Source organism: Sturnira hondurensis, unplaced genomic scaffold (assembly GCF_014824575.4).
Source record: "Sturnira hondurensis isolate 20B ecotype Veracruz unplaced genomic scaffold, ASM1482457v3 Scaffold0004068, whole genome shotgun sequence".
Lineage (NCBI taxonomy): Eukaryota > Metazoa > Chordata > Mammalia > Chiroptera > Phyllostomidae > Sturnira > Sturnira hondurensis.
The window spans coordinates 928,092-950,238 of record NW_028076699.1 but is presented as its reverse complement, the minus strand read 5'-3'; the positions used below and the strand labels follow the sequence as shown (position 1 = coordinate 950,238).

The 22,147-nt window shown below is 46.9% G+C and overlaps 1 protein-coding gene across 1 annotated transcript; it reads right to left on the bottom strand.

Annotated features, from left to right (window-relative positions):
- Positions 1-17,443: 17,443 nt before the first annotated feature.
- On the bottom strand, positions 17,444-19,059 carry JUN (Jun proto-oncogene, AP-1 transcription factor subunit). The gene has a single exon (XM_037043145.1). It carries the CDS (start codon positions 19,034-19,036, stop codon positions 18,029-18,031), a length of 1,008 nt encoding a protein of 335 aa, XP_036899040.1. The 5' UTR covers positions 19,037-19,059; the 3' UTR covers positions 17,444-18,028.
- Between the last annotated feature and the right edge of the window lie 3,088 nt (positions 19,060-22,147).

Sequence of the window (22,147 nt, the reverse complement as noted above, 5' to 3'; positions counted from 1 at the left end):
CCCACTGTCCACTTCTGTTGCCTTCTGCAGCGCTTGTCTCGTTATCTACCTTTTCCTGTTCCCGAGAGTTTGTTAGGGACCTGTAAAACAATGTATATCTTTGGAAGGTCTCTGTGCAAAAATTCAGCATATCAATAAATACAGCATTGAGAAATGACTGCATTTCTCCTCTCCTGGATTTGGTGGTTTCTGATCCCTACGATTAAACCAGCCCTCTCCTCACCCCCTTGCCCTTCCATAATACCTCTGAATGGTTTTCAGGAAGTTTCATGTGAAAATAATACTGAAACCAGAAGCAAAATGAACTGGAAAGGTTTCTGCAGGAAGCATAGCATAAAGCCTTTGGGAAAAAGGTAGACGCTAAAAAAGCAAATAAACAAACCCCCAATGCAACAAAAACAAGCTGTCACAGGCACAGGGAAGGTTTTGTTTTTTCTTTCAAAATGATTTTTGATGGCACATGGTTACTTTTCTTTGTTCCCCGACTTTGACAGGCTGACAAATAGTCTTATTTGGAATGTCTATTGTTACTCCTGAGGCTTTATGCTTTGTAGAAAGTATTATTTCGAACAGTTTCTCATGGACAAGTGGAAAGCTGTACTCTTGCTACAAATGATTCATCCAGAGAAACGATACACAAACAAGACTGCCTGCTTGGAAAGCGGATGGGAGGGCGAGGTGTTTCAGAAGGGCTGTGCACTGCCCTGTCGGCTCACGGTGAAAGCTAGCACCCGGAATAGCAGGGGTGCTATGAAATGGAGACCTCGGAAAAGTTTTCAGTCTCACAGCTCCTAGTAAATATCAAAGGAGGTATTTCTGAAACCTTTGACAAAGACCAGCTACTTTCTCGGGGGGGGGGGGGATGATGTATCTACCGACGATGATGTATTCTATTGGTTGATTCGGTCTTAAGCCTTGTCCTGTTGGTGTGCCCTGCAGAAGCAGGGCTCTGGAAGCTGATGGAGCTGAGCGGGATGGGACAGGAGAAAAACTCCCGCTACAAAACTTAAGGAGGCGCCCACTCTCAGAATCATACAAGTGCAGGGTCAAAACTTACACAATCCCGAGAGTGAGTGCCTCCTTAAATTTTGTGCTGTGGATGCTTCTCTTGACTCACCCTAATTCAGGCTCTGGAACTGAGTTAGAATCAGGGTTGTATCACTTATTAGTGGTGTACCCTCAGAGAATCAGTTGGAATTAGACTGGCTATAACAGAAAAGCCCCACATCAGAGTGACTTTCACAGAGAGGAGTTTATTTCTCTATTGCACAGAAATTGAAAGCGATATAGGCCAGGGCTAACATAACGTCTCTATTCCATCAAGTCATCAGAGCCTAGGTCTCTTCTAGCACATTGTTCTGCCATTCCCGAGGGTTAGTTCTCATGTTCCAGAACAGGGACATCTGAGGTTTGTGCTGGCAGGTGGAGGAAGATGTTTATGACACATGAGCCACAGTCTTACTCCCGCAATTAAAAAGGTTTCCTCCTGAAATGTTCTTAGTGCTCCAGCTTTGGGAAGGGGAGAATTATGCAGAGTGGGGAGGTAGACATCTGTGGCTTTGCCTGCCTGGCCTCCTTTCCCCATGCTGTCGTCACACCCCAGTTTTGCTTTGGGGGAACTACCAGGCCCTGTTGATTATAGATGTGGAAGAAATAGTTAATCGAACTGTGCATGTGGAGTGGTAGAACATAACTCAAGCCAGCATAATATCTCCCCTCTCTCCCCGGAGTTGTCACTTGGCAAATCCAACAGAGGCACGGATTTCAGACAAAGTTGCTCAGTTGCGCTGGGCTCTGTTTCCCCTGAAGCCTGACTCTTCAGCTTGTCCTTCGGATCTTCAGAAGGTCTTGTCCCAAGTTCCTCCAGAAAAACTCTTTCTGTTAGTTAGAACCTGTTTCAGTTATTGGCAACCAACAACTCCAACCGACCCAAGTAGGTATTCATTTTTCTTCCTAAAGATCTGGAATTTTACAGGTTGGTTTCCTACCTTATTCACTCTAGTTGTTTCTTCCCCAGCCTCTCTCCTGTTACTGAGCCAGCTCTAAATTGGGTGGGACTTAGAATGAAGTCATTCCTCTCATATGTAGGTTTTAGTGACTAAGAGGCCTGGGTTTGATCTGAAGATTCAAACCAACAAGGTGGTGAGTGAGTTGGACACAGGATGCAGGAGAGGAAGTCCCAAGGGTCAGGCTGAGGAATTACCTAAAAGGCACCATGCCAAGGAGGGAAGAGGTAAACACACCATGTGGATTTCACAAAACAATTTGTGAACAATTTGTATCCCTAGTACTAAGAGCTATGTCTGGCCATGGCCAGGACTTAGTAAACATATGCTAAAGGAAGGAATAAAAAAGCCGTAGCATTAAGGAGGGCTGAGATATGTCGGGGCAGAAACCCAGCGAAGGGCTAAGGTAACCTCACAGAGATGGAGAGAGAAGTCAGCCAGCAAGAAAGGGCAGATGTGGAGTCGAGTGCAGGGGATGGATTCTCAGGTGACAACCAAAGAAGTCCCTGTGATACTTTCTGGTTTTCCACATTTTTTTCTTTAAATTCTTCTCTCTGCTAATTACATCTGCTAGTCAGAGTCAACCCAGAAAAACAAACCTGTAGCTGCTACATGTGGCTTCTTCACTCCTGTCCCCCCACGTCCTCACAGTTTGGCCCAGCGCACCAGGAGGGCATTCTGCCTTCATTCCTCCTCCAGATGCTGGTGGTTCCCCTGTGCCACTCCCTAACCCGGGGTGTGCTGCTCTCGTACCCTGCTTTGCTCTGCCAAGTGCTCCTCCCAAGGACCAGAGACTTGCTCCTTCCTTGCAACTGAAAGTGACCAAAGAAATATCAAATGGAGTGGCTTCCGAGAAAGCTCTTTAAAGCTGATATGGATGCTTTTCATTTTTCTAATCTTTCCCTGCTTAACCTTGGCTGAAAGGTGGGCATGGTGTCTGGAGGGCACCTTGTAACCACGACGTGACCTTAGGATGAAAGCCGCACGCAAGCAGTGGTGGGGCAGAATCACAGAACGAGCTTAAGCTCTCGGTGACTGTGAAGCTGCCTTAGCACCTCTCCTTGGACTTCTTGCACAACAGAGGACACACGCCTCCAACTTCTCAAAGCCTCCGTCATTTTGGCTGTTCAATTTTATGCAACAGAACCCAATCCTGATTGATTTCATTGTTTTAATTTTTACCCCAGGGGGCAGACATGCACAGTGCTCCCCAAGTATCTCTACGCACCTCCATGTTTCTCAGTCTCTCTTGCAGTGGGGTGGGGGCTGTGTATCTAATTTTGACCAAGGGGCTATGAGCAAAAGTGACATGTGTCTCTTCCGCATTGTGTTTTCGCCAGCTCTCTCTTCCCTGCTGCAGTGTCACTGGAAGGCACACGTTGGAACGTTAATGTCACAAGATAGAAGGAAATGGGATCCTTGAATCACTGGATGTAGATGAGCTTCCACTAACCTGCCTGTGGCTGAGACTTTGGGAGAAATTAACTTCTGTTTTGCCAAGTCACTGAGATTTCAGAGTTTGTTACCACAGCATAGGTTAACCTATCCTGACTAACACACCCATTTAATAAATGAAGAAATCGAGTCTTTCATTATGTAACTTGCCTCCCTCAAGCAGGCTACGTAGTGACTAAGCCTGTCTGACTCAGGAGAGCTAAGCTCCAAGGTCTCTATTTCCTTCCTGGTACTGGCCACCATTGGCATTCCTGAACCTGCTGGCTCCCTGTCACTTGCTTCCATCTAGCTTGTTTCTCCTTCTTCTCTGCACCTCTCTCTCTCTTTGGCCTGCATAGACTAACATGCTGCAAGCCCAGGTCTTTGGTATGTCACTACAATCTTAGAATTGTGGATAACATTGTCATTCTGTCCTGGAACTTATTCCGAGTCTTGGCTGGTTGAGTTGGCCAATGCTAAAAATGGCTGATCAGCATCTGGCTCCTATTTGGTCTTTTGGCTTAAACAAAAAAAAAAATCAGAATTAATTTTCATCACCAGATTTGTAGTATTTTTCCTCCCGAAGCACAGTAAAGAAATAAAGTGAGATGTGGCCACAAGACTGTATCTGAATCATTCAGCTCGGTGGGTTGGAGCAACTTGCTCATAAGAAAAACTCGTGCATTCAACAGATGTTATGTTCTGGGGACTCCAACAGATCCTGGGAATGCAAAAAGAATTTTACAGCACTGCCCTTACTTTGAAGGGCATCTAATAACTTGTATAAATAAATAAAACGCAAAATAGTGTGATGAACCATAGAGCGTTGGTGTTTATCAGGCACGGCGTGACACAAATGAGAAGATTGTTTTTCTCCCACTAAAGTCGTCCCCATGCCTGCAAGAACGAGTTTAGTGCCATGTGTGGAAGAGTTTTTCAGAGACTGCTGGATAATGAAGATTGTGCTAAGCATTTTACATCAATCAACTATTCTTCCCTCCTTTACAACTATCACATTGATTCCAGGGATGCGTAAACTGTTGCTCAGTGAAGGAAAGAGACTTGCCCAGGGTCATGCACGTAGGATTTTAACTCAGTTTTGTCCAACTGTAGAACTTCAAAATTCCCCCAGTATGCCAAGTCGGTCCCTTTCGTAAAGCAGATGGGTTTATCCCGACAACGTAAGCCTCTATTGTCTTATCCAAAGAATTTTCTGAGCCAAGCCCTGGGCAGCTCGGTCCCAGTGTGGGCTTCTTGGAAATTCGGCGCTGGTTCTCAAGACCTCCCTACCTGCTGAGCCTTATTCCTCATTCTGAAATCAGAGCTGCCCTGTAAACAGCATCTGGCGTTCGCTTCCTGGCGTCCGGCTGGTGGAGCAAGAACATTTTCAGTGCATATGCTTCCCCATTCTGTAAGAAAAAAAAAAAAAAGTATTTATACTTAGTCCCCTCTGAAGGCGGGCGACGCCCATACGTTTGTCCCAGCTGAATTTGTTGGCTGGGCTTTTTCTAATCTTTCACCCTGAGAAGCAGGGAGCACCGCGGCTTCCCTCTCGCGCCATCTAGCGGCATTGTTCGAGTCTGAATGAGACCCCTGGAGAGGAGTTACGTATTTATTCAGTAATTAACTGGATGAATCCTGCCACTTCATTAGCGGACTGTTGTTTTCTTCTCCATGGACTAGAGGGTGACCAATTAGTAAAGAAAGTGGGTAGCAAATATATTATGTTACCCACTCTTTAAAGAGACCCGCGTGTCCTTTTTCTCACTTTTCTCACCCCACCAATTGTGACATTCCTTCATCTTCAATTCTTTCTTCCTTCTACAAATATTTATTTTGTTATTATATAGAGATCAGGGCATGGGGCACACAGCCACACACCTGAGCAAACAGAGGGGCTGACTGATTTGCTAACATAATGAAAAACATTAGTTTTGAGCTCATTACTGTGGTTCCACAATGGGCACCAAATCCCACTTAAGACCGGGGGAGGAAGTCTTCAAAGGGACACACTGTTCCAGATCTGTGCCTGGAGAGCAAGAAGCCTCTCTGAGTCTTTGCAAGAGAGTAACCCCGTTTGGAGACCCAGACCTGTCAGATCAAAACCAGGCCTGGCCTCCAGACCCTGAAACAAGTCGCAACAGTGAACCTTACTCATCCATTTTCAAAATACGGCCTGTTCTCTTTACAAAAATGGAGCAAAGCCTCTCAGATTGGCGCTGGCTGCAATATTTGATATATTAGGGAGAATCCTGACTCCTTCCAGGTTTCTGCTGGTCTGTTTTAAATCCAAATGGCTTGGCTGAGAGTGGTTTTTAGTTTCTTTTCTTTTCCTTTTTTTAATTTGAAAGGGAATTCAAAACAGCAGGGGTATACAGCCGAGATATGCATGGGGAAGAAAATTACAAGGTCCCTGGAGTTTCGAATTCACCTTCCACATTAAGAAAGTGGAATCAGCTTTCATTTTAGACCTACTACGTGTCACAGTACCATGTGGGGAGGGTGACATTGCTGAGCCATTGGAATTTTATAAGATTTCTAATGCTTTTGGTTTTCCTCAGAGGTGGGTTGATGGAATAATCAGGAGCCCATCTTTAGAGCTAAATCCTGCTTCTGCCTGTTGTAGTCGTGGGGTCTTAGCCAAGTTTTGTGATCACGCCGAGTCTCAGGCCTGTGATAGTTGCCTGATACGACTGTTGTGAGGCTGAAACAAGGTATTGCAGGAGGCGTTCGCCATGGGTCTGGGCACACCACAAGAGCTTCACCAGCAGCTTATGTCTTGATCAGTCTCTTGAAGCAGGAATCAGAGCTTAGGTGCTAAGAACAAAGTGTGTGATGTTCATAAAAAACCTGGGTTCTCTTTTCTTCCCGTCACGTGAGCTCTCAGATTGCCGAAGACCGGAGGGTTTGGGTACTACGTTCGGTCATGCCATGTTAAACTGCAAATCATCTGGATCTACCTACCCTATGGCCTCCGCTCTCCCCAAACCCTTCCCCAGAGTGAACTGAGTGTCCTCAGCACAGTGGTGTTCTCTGGCCTTCTCACTACTTCTAAGACAGACTCTTGCCTAAAACAGGAATGCTCTCCCTATCCAGTCCCATATGCCCAACTAATTCCTTTGGTCTCAGTTTAAAGGTCACACTCCCCTGGGGAGGCCTTCCTAATGACCAGATGGAATCAAGACCCTCCTTGTTACCCCTCCCTCCACTGAATGCTCTGATAGAGCTTTCCAGTATCTGCAAAGATACTGCTTGTGCTGTTTAGCTATTTAACATCTCTTTTCCTTGCCTGACAGTCAATGGGCAGGATCTCCATTCATTTTGTCCATGATGCTTGACTGATGGACTCTGAGTCTTATTTGCCATAGTCCACAATGGCCTTTCTCCCTGGAACACCATCACTCATTTTTCTGTCAAACTTCCACTCGTCCCTCTTAAGATACGATTCTAAATCAGCTCCTTGGTGAAGCCATTGCTGGGCTTTCTCAGGTAAGGTACTTGTTCCCAAGGTACATTGTAGTTACCTCTGCCATGGCAATTAATATACTGAAAGCTACCACTTTTGGTAGTAGGATCAAATGTTTTAGGTAGCTTCCCACTGCCTGTGTGTATGGGAGCACCTGGCACAGAGGAGGCATTCAATACACATGGTGTGAATGAATAGAGTAACATTGCCTTCTGAGAGCGATAATCAATCCCATCTTACTCTCTTAAGGTGGAAAGATGGTAAGACTATTTAGGCCAAGAATTGGTCACCATATTACTTCCTAGAAATGTCTTAAGTTGCATAGTAGATATTCATCAACTTTTCTTGGGGTTCCACACTTGCAACACTGGAGTCATCATTCACTTCTTATGCTAATAATCAGGTATAGAATTTTCAGAGATCTTTCTCAAATTTGGTCCTCAGGTATAAAAATCTTAGATTCAGTGTGGGGGAAGAATATTTCATTGTACATTGAATTCTCCTGCTCAGGACTCAGTCATAACAGTCTATTTCGTTCTATGTTCCACTTTTATTACTTCAGCAATTGAATTGTGGAAATATGATGCAGATCCTGATACCGATGCAGTTCAATGAGTAGGTGAGTGGAAAAGAATCACAGACCAGAGTGTGTGTGATTGGGCTTCTTGACATTTCAAAGCCTTGCCTGGAGAATCTTTGACTCTCTGATTTAATCGGTCTAGATGAGCCAACTTTTTTACAATAAACATCACAACAGCAAGTAATATGAATAAATAACTTTTTACAGAGTATTTTTTACATATGACATGTTGTTAAGACAACCCTTCCTGGCATTTTTTACCCAGAGAAGTATTTTCTGGATCATTAGAGCTCCAGTTCATTAGGAGAGGTGGAAGAATGAATTATGACTTCAGATCTGGTTTCTGAAGGGTGGTAGATGCCCTTTTACCCTGCCCTGTAAAGTTTGATAAAAATAACAAGAATAATCACAAAAGAGATGAACTCAACTCTGGTCCATTTATTTTCTTTGGGCTTCCAGCATTTACTCCTTTATGAATCCTATTTTTCTTGGAAGATTGCCTCCTTCCTCACTCTCTTCTCTGGCCATGTGGCTGGATGGGATTCCAAAACCCTGGTTTTAGAGGTGGGCAGTTGACCTATTCTTAAGCCAATCAGTAAATCCCACACCATCCCTCAGCCATGGTGATTGGCTCAGGGATGGATATGAGACCCAATCAGATCCATGACACACCATCCTGGGAGGATGTGAGATTGCTGAAGCCATCTTCTTTCTTCCTAAGGACAGAGAGTGGGAGTTGCTGGACCCTATCACATTCAGACTGAGGATGATGCTAATTCTTCCCATAGCAAGCTGAGTGATAGGGGGAAATCAAAGCTTGATGATACCATTTGAGACCTGTATACAACTCTCTCTTATCTTCCCTTCCCCTCCCACCAGAGCTACCCCTACTTATGATTTTCACTTACACACTTCAATAAAATTTCCTTCTACTTAAACTGAATTTTCTGTCACTTGCAACCCTGAATTCTAACTGATATATTTACAATTTTCCAGCACTAGGCGAAGGATTAGATAAGCTAATAGGGATAAGCCCCTTTACATATATTAGCTTATTTAATCCTCATATCAACCCTATGGGATAGATATTGTTATCTCCATTTCTTCACTAATAAAACTGAGGCTTAAAGAAATTAAATATCAGCTCTGGCTTGGGTGGCTCAGTGGATTTCGTGACCTTGGAGCCAAAGGGTCACTGGTTGATTCCCAGTCAGGGCACATGCCTAGGTTGTGGGCCAGGTCCCTAGTAGGGGGTGTGCGAGAGGCAACCACACATTGATATTTCTCTCTTTCTCTTTCTCCCTCCCTTCCTTTCTCTAAAAAAAATAAATAAAATCTTTAAAAAAAGAAATTAAATATCTTCCCACTCACAGTTAAGAGATGTGGAAGTTGGAAATGAGACTCCAAGTCTCAGCCCCTGTACTCTTTCCTGAAGACGGGACATGGCTGGAGGGCAGTAGCATGGTCCTTCTCAGGATTCCATACCCTCTCAGGCACCATCCGCTTTCTTCTACCCTCTCTAACACTCCTAACCCATTCTTTCCGTTTGCTGTCCTCATCATCCTCTTCTCCCCTCCCCTCCCACACCTTGACTTCAAAACTGCAGGAAGATAAACATTAACCCTTTTACCCAGCAAGATCTGGGAGCCCAGGCTTAGTCATTCCCCTGCCTAAGGCAGGGGGCTGGCTGAGATGACCCTTGCAGAGCCCTTCTGGTGGCCTTGCTGTGGAAGTCACTGTCTTTGTCTGGGTGTGAGTGATTGCTTCTTCCTTTTGGCCCAGGTCCATTCTCAGAGGCTTCTTTCACAGCGCCCAGGGCAACCCCGGCTGATAGGCACCCTGCTTGGATCAGGCGTTTCACTGCCTGGGCATTTGTGTGCAGCTGGCTCTGTTTGAAATCCTGCCTCTCTCTGACTTCACTTCCTGAATGTGCTGACAGGCTTCTGAGCCAAGCCAAACAGGTTCCCAATGCCGTGCCTGCAGAGCATTCCCCTGCGAGTGCAGCTGGGGAAACAAAACTTTTCTCCAGCCCTCGGAGAGGACCTGCCAGCCCTTACGTGACTGTGAGGCAGGCCCTGGGAGACCTCATTGAATCTTAATGGGAAACACTTTCATTTCAGCTAGGGTGGTGTGTGTGTGTGTGTGTGTGTGTGCTCACTGACTCACTGGCTTGGGGTGGGGGGATTCCTGAGCGTTTCTTCTTAAATTAAAAAGTCTACAGTGAAAAACACCAAACTATTGCTTGCCCGCTCTTTGCAGGGCTTTACATATATGATCCTCCTGAAAACCTTCTGAGACCATGGTCGGCCTCTACGAAGGAAAGAAAGGAGGTTTAGCAATACCAGGGGACTTGCCCTGTGCTCCCCAGCTAGGAGCTGCAGAGCCAGACTTAATGGGCCCGGGCACTTGGTGGCAAAATTTGTGCACTTCCTTTAAGTCATAACGCCTTGATTCCCTCCTGCAACTCACAATATCTTGATTCTTTGTGTGGTCAGGAGGGTAGCAGAGAACAGTATGTGGGTATGCCAGGGGTGGGGAGGGACTCTGCTGTACATCAAGATAATTTAGGGACCCAGAATTTTGGGCACTTCATTTCTGCTTTTACCGTTGTCAAGGCTGGGAAAAGGAAACATTGAATCTTACGGCGATTCTTAAGGCTTCCGCCTAGATGTGATGTGTCTCTACTGCTCACATTGTATTGGCTGACACAAGTCACAAGACCTCTCCCTCGACGTCAAGGGGTGAGTACCACCCTACCTGTACCCAAGAGAACTGGAAATATTTGGTGCAGAGTACTAATGACTATTCGCCAACCCAAAAGCTGTTTCTTCCTTGCTATCAGAGCCTTGCTTTTAATTTATTTTTTAAAATTTACTTTTGCTGTCCACTCTCTTCTATGCTTAGTAAAAGGTAAGCCTAAGGAATGAATCATACTGTAGACCAATCATAGTGGTCTCATTTTTAATTTTAATTTTAATTTTGCCAGAGATGAGTTGAGCTATAGGCCTGTGGCCTGTTCATGGCCAATGGGACCCAAAGGGAAGTCTACTGGGGTTGAGGTAGCAAGCTTCCAGGAAAAAATCTCTCTTGCTAATAAAAAAAGAAAGACTAAACTGAACATCCTTGAATTTCTAGTGATTATTATGTGTACCTATGATGCCAAATGCTGAGACAGCTACCTTGAGCTCACCCGAGGAACTTCCTTGACACACCGAGAAAGGTGAAATGAAAGGATGGAAAGCCCCTGGGCCCGTGATGATGTCACAGAGCCACTGTATTTGCCTCGGGCCTGTTTCATGCCTGAACTGCTCGTTTAAATTGTGTCTGCTGTTACTAGCCTTTGTGAGCATCCCATCTTGTGGAGTGATCAATTAGGTAACAGCCCGAGTGCCCTTTGACCTTTTTCTGGACTTGTGATGAGGTTAGCAAAGATCCTCTAAGCATGACCCAAGGATGAATCAATATATCCTGAAAGAGGTTAGTTGTCAGCAGAAGCTGGTGGAGAGATGGTCCTGAGGAGATCTGGGAATACCAAGAATCTGTGCAGGTAGCCAGTGAGTACCTCTCATGTAAGAAGACAGTACCTTCTTCAATCAATGATCTCATAAGCCAATTTTCCAAAGCGGTAATGGTGCAAAAATCAGGCAATGCCTTTTTTTCTTTTTAAAGCAGAAGGAAGTTTGTCTAACAAGAAGCTACCAGGGCTTCTCCAGAGAGGAGGACTTTGAAGCAGGGCACGGACCGTTCATCCGATGTTGCTGTGGCGTGTCCCAGGGGACTATCTGATCACCTTTGTGCAGATGCGTGCACATCAAAGAACCTTCGAATAACTAATTCGGTTCCTCAGGGTCCTTGATGTAAAACTTGGGGTGCGTTCTGGGTAAAGAACCCAGGATCACCAGGGCATCTGGTTCCTGGAACAACATAGGAGAAGTATTCGGCTCCTGATAACTGAGGAACTAATTGTGGCCCCACCAGTGATTAGATAAGGAGCCTCAACAGAAGCACTTCCAACCAACTGGAAGGACCTCAGCTTCTGTTCCTGTGAAACACAGTTACTAGCAATGAACATCCTCAGAGCAGTGGGGATAATAAATTGAGATAGAAGAGGCGAGCGTACTTTGAAAATGACAAGAGCATGAACTGGTGAGTGCAAATCCCACGCTCGTCACTCTTCCCTTTGCTCACTCCACTCCAGGAATGCAAGTGTTCTTGTAACCCCCACTGTACTCCCAGGTCTTTCCCATGCCTCACCTCATGCTGACCCTCCACCTGGAATTCCCTATCCATCCTCTTCTGCTCTCCCCCTGATGACCTCTTAGTCACCTGACAAGTCTCCGTTCAAGTATTTCTTCAGAAAGGCTTTTTCTTTCTTTCTTTTTTCTTTTTCTTTCTTTTTTGCCATCAAAACAGTTTAGATTGTTTCTCTCTTTCTCGTGCCCAGTTTGCCTTTTCCCCTGTGTGCTTGACCCTTGAACAACCTGAGGGTTAGGGGCACAGGCTCCTCAGAGTCAAAAATCCTGTATAACCTTTGACTCCTCAAAACTTAACTCCTGACAGCCTACTGTTGACTAGAAGTCTTATCGATAATATAAACAGTTGATTGACACACATTCTGTATGTTATATGAATTATACATACACCATGTTCTCCCAATGAAATAAGCTAAAGAAAAGGAAATGTTATTAAGAAAATCATGAGAATGTACGTTTACTGTATTTGTTGAAAAATATGTGTATAAGTAGACTCGCACTGTTCAAACCTGTATTGTTCAAAAGCCAAGTGCACTTGTCCAAGTGTAAAATCATACACTTATTGGTGTGTTTTTTATTTACTGTGTCTCTTAGCAGATTTTAAACTCCATGAGGGGAGGCATCCAGCGGATTTCTCTCTCCATGGCATCTGTAATGCCTGGCACGAAATAGGAATTCAATATTGCTTGCTCAATAAAAATGAAAGTTTTATGAATGTAAGGTTTTGAAATTCAACTCGCCTACAAGAAATAAAACCATTGGCCTTTTTGTTTATACATCGAAGAGTTTGTATAGTTTGGGTCAGTTAGTCTTACTGAGCTTAATGGATCCGGAGTGAGCAGATAGAATTCTGTGTGGGGCCTGCGTGGCAAGGGCCGCCTCGGCACCGTGACCCTGGAACTCACAGCTCCCCCTTGCACATCTGTCTGTCTGCGCATGCTGACACTGGGCACTTGAACTCACTCCATAAGGAGATGTCCCTTCACACGTCAAACTGACACAGCGTAGAGGAAGACTTAAGTATGGGGCAGGTAGGCTAGGTAAAAAGTGAACTTCTCCATATCTGTCCTTAAACCTAACATTTCAGAAAGTTGTGTAGGAAGAACTGGGGCCTGAGGTAGCTTGAACCAAACCATTTCCTTTCCATGTCTCCCCAACTCTAGGGCTACTTTGAACACCACATGTACTTTAAGTTAAAAACCTCTCTCTGGTATTACTCTTTGTCTCTAGCCTCTTCCCCACCAGTCCATCTTCCACACTGTTGCTGGCATGAATCTTTCTTCAGTTGAAGGAGCCATGTCCCTGCTCTGCGTCACGTCCTTCTGTGCTCCTCCACCCCCTATGCACGACAACCCAACACTTAACATAGACTAGATTTAACTTCACAATCTGACCTTAAAATTTTTTTTTAAAAACACCGACTGATTTGACTCTATTCTGATATTATTTTGCATTGGTTTCAGGCATACAGCAGAGTGGTTAGACAATCATACTCTTTACAAAATATTCCCCCTGATATGTCGAGTACCCACATGGCACCATACATAGTTATTACAATACTATTGACTATATCCCCCATGCTGTACTTCGCATCCCTATGACTATTTTGTAACTACCCATTTGTATTTCTTAATCCCTTTACCTCCTTCACTGAACCCCCCAAATTGCCCCCTCCTCTAGCAACCACCAGTTTGCTCTCTGTGTCTATGAGTCTGTTTCAATTTTGTTCACTTATTTGTCCTGACCTTTAAACATTCCTGCTTCATCTCCCTTCCCTTTTCTCCCCACACCTTTATTCTCAGCCTCAGCAAGCAGCTTTTGAATCCCTAAACACACTGTGTCTTATGCTCCCATGCCTTTGCACACAAGTTCCCCTACTACCTCTTCCGCCCCCTGAGTCCCACTGCATCAGCTCAAATGTTATGGCTCCCATGAAGTCTTTCCTGGTAATGGCTCCTCCTCCCCGCAAAGGCACTTCTTTCTGCTCTCTCTTCATTCTCCTCTCCAATAGATTGTGAGTTCCTTGAGTAAAGGGATTGTCTAGCTCATCATTGAATCCCCTCACCTAGCACAGGGCCTCAGTGAGCCCCAAGCCCCGGGAAATGCCCTTCTTTGGGATGTCAACAGCCCAACCAAATGCCTGGGGCCAGATTCCAGAGTTAGCAAGGAGTGGTTTTACTTTCTGGGACCATCCCAGCTTTAGCCATCTCTCTTCCCCTCTTCTATGCCAGTTTGCTACATAGCAGTGGGTGGTGGAGGCAAGGGGCAGGGCAGAATAAAAGCCTTTGTCTTAAATACCATATGATCTCACCTTTAACAGGAATCTAAACAACAAAACAAACAAGCAAGCAAAATCTGACTAATGATACTCAAATACAGAACAGGCTGACAGGGTCCAGAGGGGAGAGGGGAGGGAATCATAGGGGAAAAGGGGAGGGACTCACATGAATAAGTATAAAGGACACATGGACAATAATTAAGGTGGGGGGTGGAAATGGGAGGGAGGTGTGGAGCCCCGGGGTTGGGGGGGGCAGGGCTGGGAATATAAAACAGAAAACTGTACTTGAATAAGAATTAAATAAAAAAAAATTTTAAAAAGCCTTTGTCCTTTCCCTTGGTTCAACCTATGAACATCTTCTGATGATAGAAGAACATGGGAAAATAGATACATTAACATGATCATTGTCTCTGTCAAGCAAGTATTGGGTACTGACTTCTGGAGACCTGAAACATATTAACTTCACAGACAGAAAGTCCTCTCTGCCGTTACCAGTGAAGTGGTTGCTTTTAATAAAGCCACATCTGGAATCGTTTTTTTTTTGTGCCTGCCTAATGATCCTATATTATTCTTTCCCAATCTCTACCTCCAAGCCTAATGTTTCAGGCAGACCCATTTTATACAAGGTGCCCACTTGCATTAGTTGGGAGTGAAGGGACACTCTGTGTGACTGGAAGAATGAATGTGCTAACAGCTTAATTCTTTTTAAGAGCACTCATTGAGAACCAGGCTTTAGAACTTGGTGACTGGCCAGATTTGGCTATTCTGGGGGTCTTCAACCCATCTGGAATTGTGTACCTGGAAATGAATGCAGTATATTTCTTTAAAAGAAATTAAGACCCTGGGATTATTTTGGAGAAGGGTTTAAGTGCTATTGTTCACTCAGTCATCACACATTTACTTTATGAACATCCTGTATGTACCAGGCACTGTACTGGGAGTCTGGGTTCCACAGATGGGTAGAACACCGTCAGGAGATGCAGAGGTTCAAAATGTGCTATCATAGCAGTTTTGATAAAGTGTTACGGATGCTCGTGGGGAATACTCATTCCCCTTAAATACGGGGTTAGCAAAACAGGCTTTCACAGAGGTGCCGCCGCTCTTGCCAGCCCTCGAAGGGTGGCTGGGAATCACTGGTTGAACCAGAAAAAATGTGTATCAGGCAGAAGCACCAAGGAAAGGCATGGGGTTCAGACTCACACAAAGATGTGGTTCTCAAAATGAGTATGTAGCTTAGGAATTATTTGGTGAGAACCAAAAAAAGCTAATGATCTCTCCTCCCAGGAGACTGTGTATGTGTGTGTATGTGTGTGAATGCATGTGCACATACAAGCACACACAGACACACACAAAGTTTACAGGCATTTTTCACAGAGTTCATGAACCCTCTGCTCCAATGGACACAAGGGGTTAAAAATCCCTAATTGAACTATTCATATATAAAACAAATTAAAAGAGGATAAATGGCTTTATGTGCTACTAACTTCATTTTCTCCAACTATTAGTGTTACCTAGACAGTAACTCATTGAATGCCAAAATAAAACTAACCTTTGAGTGCCTACAAGTAATTAGCTGATTTTTTTGTGTCCGAAGTTTGCAGATCACTAGTTATTTTCCTCTACCATAATTATTTTTTCTATTTGAAACCAACAAGTATGGAGATAAGCCTGAGTTTCGGGCTTTTTCTCTCTCTCTTTTTAACTCTGGAGTCTAAAGCAAATGGGGGAGTGGTGTGGCTTTTCTGTACTGCACTGTTGTCTGGGCTTAGTCTACCTTTGCAGGTAATTAATTCTCCAGCCTGCTTATTTTTTCTAGTCGGCTCTTGTTTAGCTTCCACAGAGCCCCACCCCAAAGTGCTTTATTGTCCCTCTGCTGACTATTCCTACATATGGTCAAAATCAACTCACCTTCCGGGTTGCTGACATCGGCAAATCCACTGTTTGGCAAACTCGGCCCTGCTCCCAGTAACCCTTTGTTAAAAAAGTGTTACTAACAACGGAGTGGATCTGAGAGCTAACACGCCTGTCCAATCTCTTCCACTCCTGGACACACCACGGAGAAACTCTTTGTGTCTGTGGATTTATAGCCACAGGCAGGATATTAGTATTCCCAGACCTGTTGGGTATTAGAGTACTGCTAATGAGCAAACAGCCCTACCCCAATTAGTGGTTTGTGAAATAAATATTCCTGGATATCCAATTGCCTTTGCTGCTTGATAATCACACTGGCTCGTGGGATGAAAAGCAACTAAGCAAAAATTGTTCCCTTGTTGAGTACTGCCTTGTTGATCTCCTAAGTTGTATCTGCAGACAGAATTTAAGTTTGCCATTTCCCTAGAGTTAAGGTTTGATTTACACATGTAATCATTGTGTGTTGGTGTTCATGTTTTCTCTTAGGAATGTTTTCCATAGTAGTTAGATTACCATCTTTTGAGACTGATTCTAAAATAATTACTTAAATGGAAAATTACTTATTTTAGAAAAAAAGAAATAAATTACAGAAAAATCTAAAATGGTAAACTGCTATACTGGTAACTTATGTAGGTGTCGATGTTTATTTGAGAGAGAGGGAGAGACAGAGAGAGGGAGAAACATGAATTAAACTGTTTCATCCACATTGCACGTGTGTTAACTCCTACTAAATTCTCTGCTTAAGTCCTGAGTAACTTCAGATGTCAGTGACATTAATTAACCCCTCCAACTGAAAAGAAAAGCTTTGATACAGGGCTTGGAAAGAAAAAAAGTAGTAAAGGGAAAGCAATTCAAGATCTGTTACTGGTATTTGAATACGTTTATTGTGACAAGAATGCCGTTATAAATATTCATAAGCAAAGACCATCTTTTTAATCTAGGAATTGTTAAAATGAAGATTCCAAATTGGAAGGATACATCTTTTGCAAAAATCTGCCACGATTCCTGCTTTGAGAATAAGCATCTATTGTTAAATTTCTACTAACATTATAAATGGTCACAGCACATGCCACTTGATATAATCCAAATTTTAAAATGTTTGGCTCCCCAGTGGGCTGTCCCTCTTCACCACAACCTCCCTTCCCTCAGCCTCCTGAAAGGCCACACTATTCTTTGTAAGTAAGAGTATGACTTGGTAAGAGATCAGCCAGTTATTCCTCAAGTCCAGTAGAGAACAGTTTTTACTGCTTGAGAGTGAGCAGCACTGAGAGTAATTCTAATTGACCCTCTTAACTCCTTCAGCTCCACCTAGATAGGAAATCTGGAGATAATGCAGAAAAGAGGTTGGGGGAGGGGTACTTTTTCAATATTTTATTTTCTTAAATATCCTTTCTGGAATTTTCAGAAACAAAACATAAAAAAATTATATACTTTATTACAAATGGTAAACTGATGCTCCAAATCTCTTATTTACAAACAACACTGGGCAGGACACCCAAACAAACAAACATGAAATAACTTACAAAGGCATGAAGCTGTTTATTGACAGTAATCAGCTTTCATCAAATTAAAAAATATATATATGTACATACACAGTTAAGGAAGGCAGGCCAGAAAGAGTTCATCCGTAGCCTCAGCTTCACTCTCACAAACCTCCCTCCCGCCGCCCCTCCCCGACCCCTCCCCCCTTCGTATTCTTAAAGAGTACTACAGAAGCAATCTACAGTCTCTATTGCAGTTGGTAACCCCTCCCCCTCCCCCCTTTTAATACTGAATGAGATCGAAAGTTAGGTCCATGCAGTTCTTGGTCAATGTTAAAGAAAAGTCTAACGTTTTGTTTGCGCTGGGACAGCCAGTCCGCAAAGCGGCGCAGCCCGCAGGCAGCCGCTCCCTGGCTCCACGCCAAAGGAGGGCGCGCCAAGTCCTTCCCACTGGTGCACACTGGGGGCGCCGTCAGGACGCAACCCAGTCCAACTTGGATACCCTTGGCTTTAGTCCTCGGACACTTCTTTTCTCTCTCTCTCGCAACTTGTCAATTTCTCAAGTCTGTCTCTGTGTTATTTTTTTCTCCGTTGCCCCTCAGCCCCCGACAGTCTCTCTTCAAAACGTTTGCAACTGCTGCGTTAGCATGAGTTGGCACCCACTATTAACGTGGTTCATGACTTTCTGTTTAAGCTGTGCCACCTGTTCCCTAAGCATGTTGGCTGTAGACGCCAGCTCCGAGTTTTGCGCTTTCAAGGTTTTCACTTTTTCCTCCAGCCGGGCGATTCTCTCCAGCTTCCTTTTCCGGCACTTGGAGGCAGCTATGCGGTTCCTCATGCGCTTCCTTTCGGCCTTGATCCGCTCTTGGGACTCCATGTCGATAGGGGACAGGGGCGGTGTTTCTCCGGGCATTTCGGGCACTGTCTGCGGCTCCTCCTTCAGGGCCTGCAGCCGCGGGTGCTGCACGGGGATCTGCTGGGGCAGGTGGTGGGGCGGCTGCGGTGGCTGCTGCTGAGGCTGCTGGGGCTGCGCGGGAAAGGCCAGGCCAGCAGCGCCGTAGGAGGGCGCCCCGCCGCCGGTGCTCAGCGCTCCCGGATTGAAGTTGTTGAGGTTGGCGTAGACCGGCGGCTCGCTGTGCAGGCTGGCGCTGAACCCGCCGCTACCGCTGCCGCCCGCCACTGAAGCCACTGCTGGAGCCACCATGCCTGCCCCGCTTACCGGCTGCGCCGCGGACGTGACGCTGGGTAGCGTGTTCTGGCTGTGCAGTTCAGCCAGCGCGCGCACGAAGCCCTCAGCAAAGCCCTCCTGCTCGTCAGTCACGTTCTTGGGGCACAGGAACTGGGTGGGGGTAGGTGTGGTAGTGATGTGCCCGTTGCTAGACTGAATGATCAGGCGCTCCAGCTCCGGCGACGCCAGTTTGAGCAGCCCCACGTCGGGCGAGGTGAGAAGGTCTGAGTTCTTGGCCCGGAGGTGCGGCTTCAGGCTGCCCACCGGATCAGCTAGGTTCAGGGTCATGCTCTGTTTCAGGATCTTGGGGTTACTGTAGCCGTAGGCGCCGCTCTCGGACTGGAGGAATGAGGCGTTGAGGGCATCGTCGTAGAAGGTCGTTTCCATCTTTGCAGTCATAGAACAGTCCGTCACTTCACGTGGGGTTAGTTTGGGCAGCGCGCAGAAGTTTGGGGGCCGCAACAGCGCACTGGCAAACGGGGGACACCCGCGCCTCCCCGGGCCTTTGGCAAGGAAAGTTTCTCTAAGAGCGCGCGCACCCGCTGGCTGTCCTCCCCCCTGCGCCCTCCTCACCAGTTCGCTCCAGGGAATGCGGGGTTAAGACGCCGCCTGCACTCTTGTCCGCTCGCGCGCTCTGCCGGCTTTGAAAAGTCGCGGTCACTCACTGAGCGCTCCTCCGCGCAGCGGCTCCTTAGAGCCCGGGAACTGGCTCCCCGGCGACAGTGGCTCTCTTGGAGGCGGCACTCAGCGCGGTCACTGCAGTGGCCGGCCGCCGGCGGGTCTCCGCCGCCCGGACTCCGATGATTGTCCCCTCCTCCGCCGAGAGAGGGAGGGGGCGCCCGGCGGCTGCGGCTCGCCCAAGTTCAGCAACCCGTGCGAACGAAGCTGAGAGCTCTTCCCTTCTCGATCTCCTTTCCGCCTCCTGCTTTTCTTTATCGCAGCTGCGGCAGCTTCGGGCGGAGAAAAGCTTTGCAAAAGTTCGCTCCGGGACCCAGGGGCTACTTGTCCCCCTGGCCAAGAAACTTCTTTGCCGCTGCTGCGGCTCGCTAGACTTCTCCGGGCGACAGTCGCCGCTCTCCGCGCTGTCAGCAGCCCCCGAGCAGCGGGGCGCTCCTTCTGGGGGTGGCTGGAGAAGGGGCTCTTCAGACGCTCCCCAAAACACCAGTCCGGGAGCCACAGACCCTAGTTCTGGGCAGTTGTTGAGAAAATAATAAAGAAAGTAGGATTTGCGGTTCGGACTCCACTGCGGTCCTGTGTCTGCCTCTCTCTCTGAGTCCGCGTACCTCCACTCACACCTCACTGCTTCAGCCACACTCAGTGCAACTCTGAGCCCTTATCCAGCTCGAGCTCAACACTTATCTGCTACCAGTCAACCCCTAAAAATAGCCCATGATGTCACCCCAAGGCCTTCGCATTGGCTCGCGTCGCTCTCAAGGGGGCGGGCCCGCCCGTCGCCATGGAGACCCCACCCTAGAAGATTCTTCTCCCGACCCGCGGAGGCTCACGGGATGAGGTAATGCTCTGCTGCCCTCCTACAGTTGGGCCCTTCTTTCTCCTCCTCCCCTTCACCCTCCCGCGCGACTCGCGCCCCACTCTTCGCCTTCCCCTCCCCGGCGCGTCTTTCCCGACCCGCCCGGTGCATTGTGGGCTGACGTCTTGAGGTTTGACTGTCTAGTGACGGTGGTTACTGTGAGCCCGGCGGACGCGGGCGCTTGCAACCTTTGACAGAGGCCGGCTCAAGTTCGGGCGGGGGGCTGGAATGCAGAGGCTGCGGGGACCCGGAAAGCTGGGGAGCCCTGCCAAGTGTCTGGGACCGAAGGTGCGGAGCGTGTGGTAGTCTCCCCGACTTTGTTGGGGCGCGAAGTCACCTACGGGCACTTGGCCGCTGCGCAGGGCGGGGAGGTCGAGCGCCGGAGTCCCTACCCCCCTCACTTCCGGGGGGCGGGACGCCGCCCTTAAGGTGGCTCTGTTAAGTTCCCCGTGGAGGAGGCGAATGAAAGTGGGCTTAAGTTAAGGGCGGTCTCGCGAGAGTCTGTCTCCCACCTTGAGGACATTAGGAAGTTTCTTTCCTGGTCAAGTTCACGAGAGACTGTTCGCCCCACTCTCTGGCTGCGCCCTAGAAGCCGAGGGATTTGCCTTGCTCGAAACTGGGTGCTCAGCTCTACGTCCCCGCCTCACTCGTACTTCACCCACGGGGCCACGGGAGAAAGAGTGTGGGGTCACAGCTTCGTCTCGGAGGGTTTTTTCCCCTTTATATAATAGAGAGTTGAGAACTCTCGCAGAGAGAATTAGGAGGCAACTCAGTGTCCAGTTGAGAACCAGCGTTTAGGGAATCCGAAACTCGGGGAACCCCGGTGATCATCTACTACCTGCCCCCGCAGAACAAGAACACGCACACCACATATCAGGCGAAAGAACATGCTTACGCTCACTCTCCTCCCGCCCTTGTTTGCTTCCGGGAAAACAAGTCCGAGAGAGGCGGACACTCGCCAAAAGTCATGCAGCGAAGAATCGGATGGAAGCTGAATTTAAAATCTCTTCGCCCTTGGCCGGGTGCTGGGCCCATATCCTGTGTAGCCTCTAGGAAGCGCTAGACACATATAAGTGGTTCCTGTTCTAGGGTGGTTATTTTATCTTCCCCCCATCCCGCACGCCTTAGCGACAAAAATGTATGGTGGAAAGAAGCCTGAAGTCGGGAATCGTGGGTTCTGTCGTAGCCAACGCGGTCATGGTGTGAAGTGAGCAAATCATCAAGCTTCTCCGAGCTTCAGTTCCTTTATCTTTAGGGGGGACTGGGGGAACCACCTCGATGTGCTGAGATAGTGTAGCATCATTACTTTCAGGGCTAGGAAGTGGTCGCCAAACTACTCCCTTCCCCGAGTTTCCCAGAGGCTTGATGGAATGTTAGGGTATGAGTGTGACTTGGTAGGAACAGGTGTACATACACCTGTGCCGAGCAGTGAGGGGAGGAGGGTGCGGGAGGAAAAATAGGGTCAGAAGTCAGCTCTTTCTCGGGGCAGAAGGCCTAAGACTGGGGCTGAAAGTTGGACCGGCAGCAGTTTCTGTACCATACCTGGGATCTAATTCTGGCTTTTCAGCTTCAGAACTTAAGGGAACTCAGCCTTAGGTTCAGAGCCCAGATCTTTAAGGTCTTTGTGGCTTTGAGAGAGATTCAACAGCCCAAAAGCAGTGGGGGAGGGGGTGGGGGTGGGCAGGGAAATCTTGACTTTTCCTCAGTCCAGGCACTCACCTTACATTCTCTTGCAGCAGAGACTGTGAGCCAGATAGTGTCTGGGTTGGGGGGTAGGGGTGGGGTAGAGATACAGTGATGACAAGATTCAGTTACTTTCCTCAAGGAGGGAACATTCTCTACTGTTGCCCCAATTCACTTTCTTTTTAATCAGGGAACTGGTGTTCTTAATAATGTTTATAATGAGAGTAATTAAATTGAATTTCATGTATTAAACGTCTACTATCAGCTAGGCATTTGCCCAAGCAATTTAAATATGC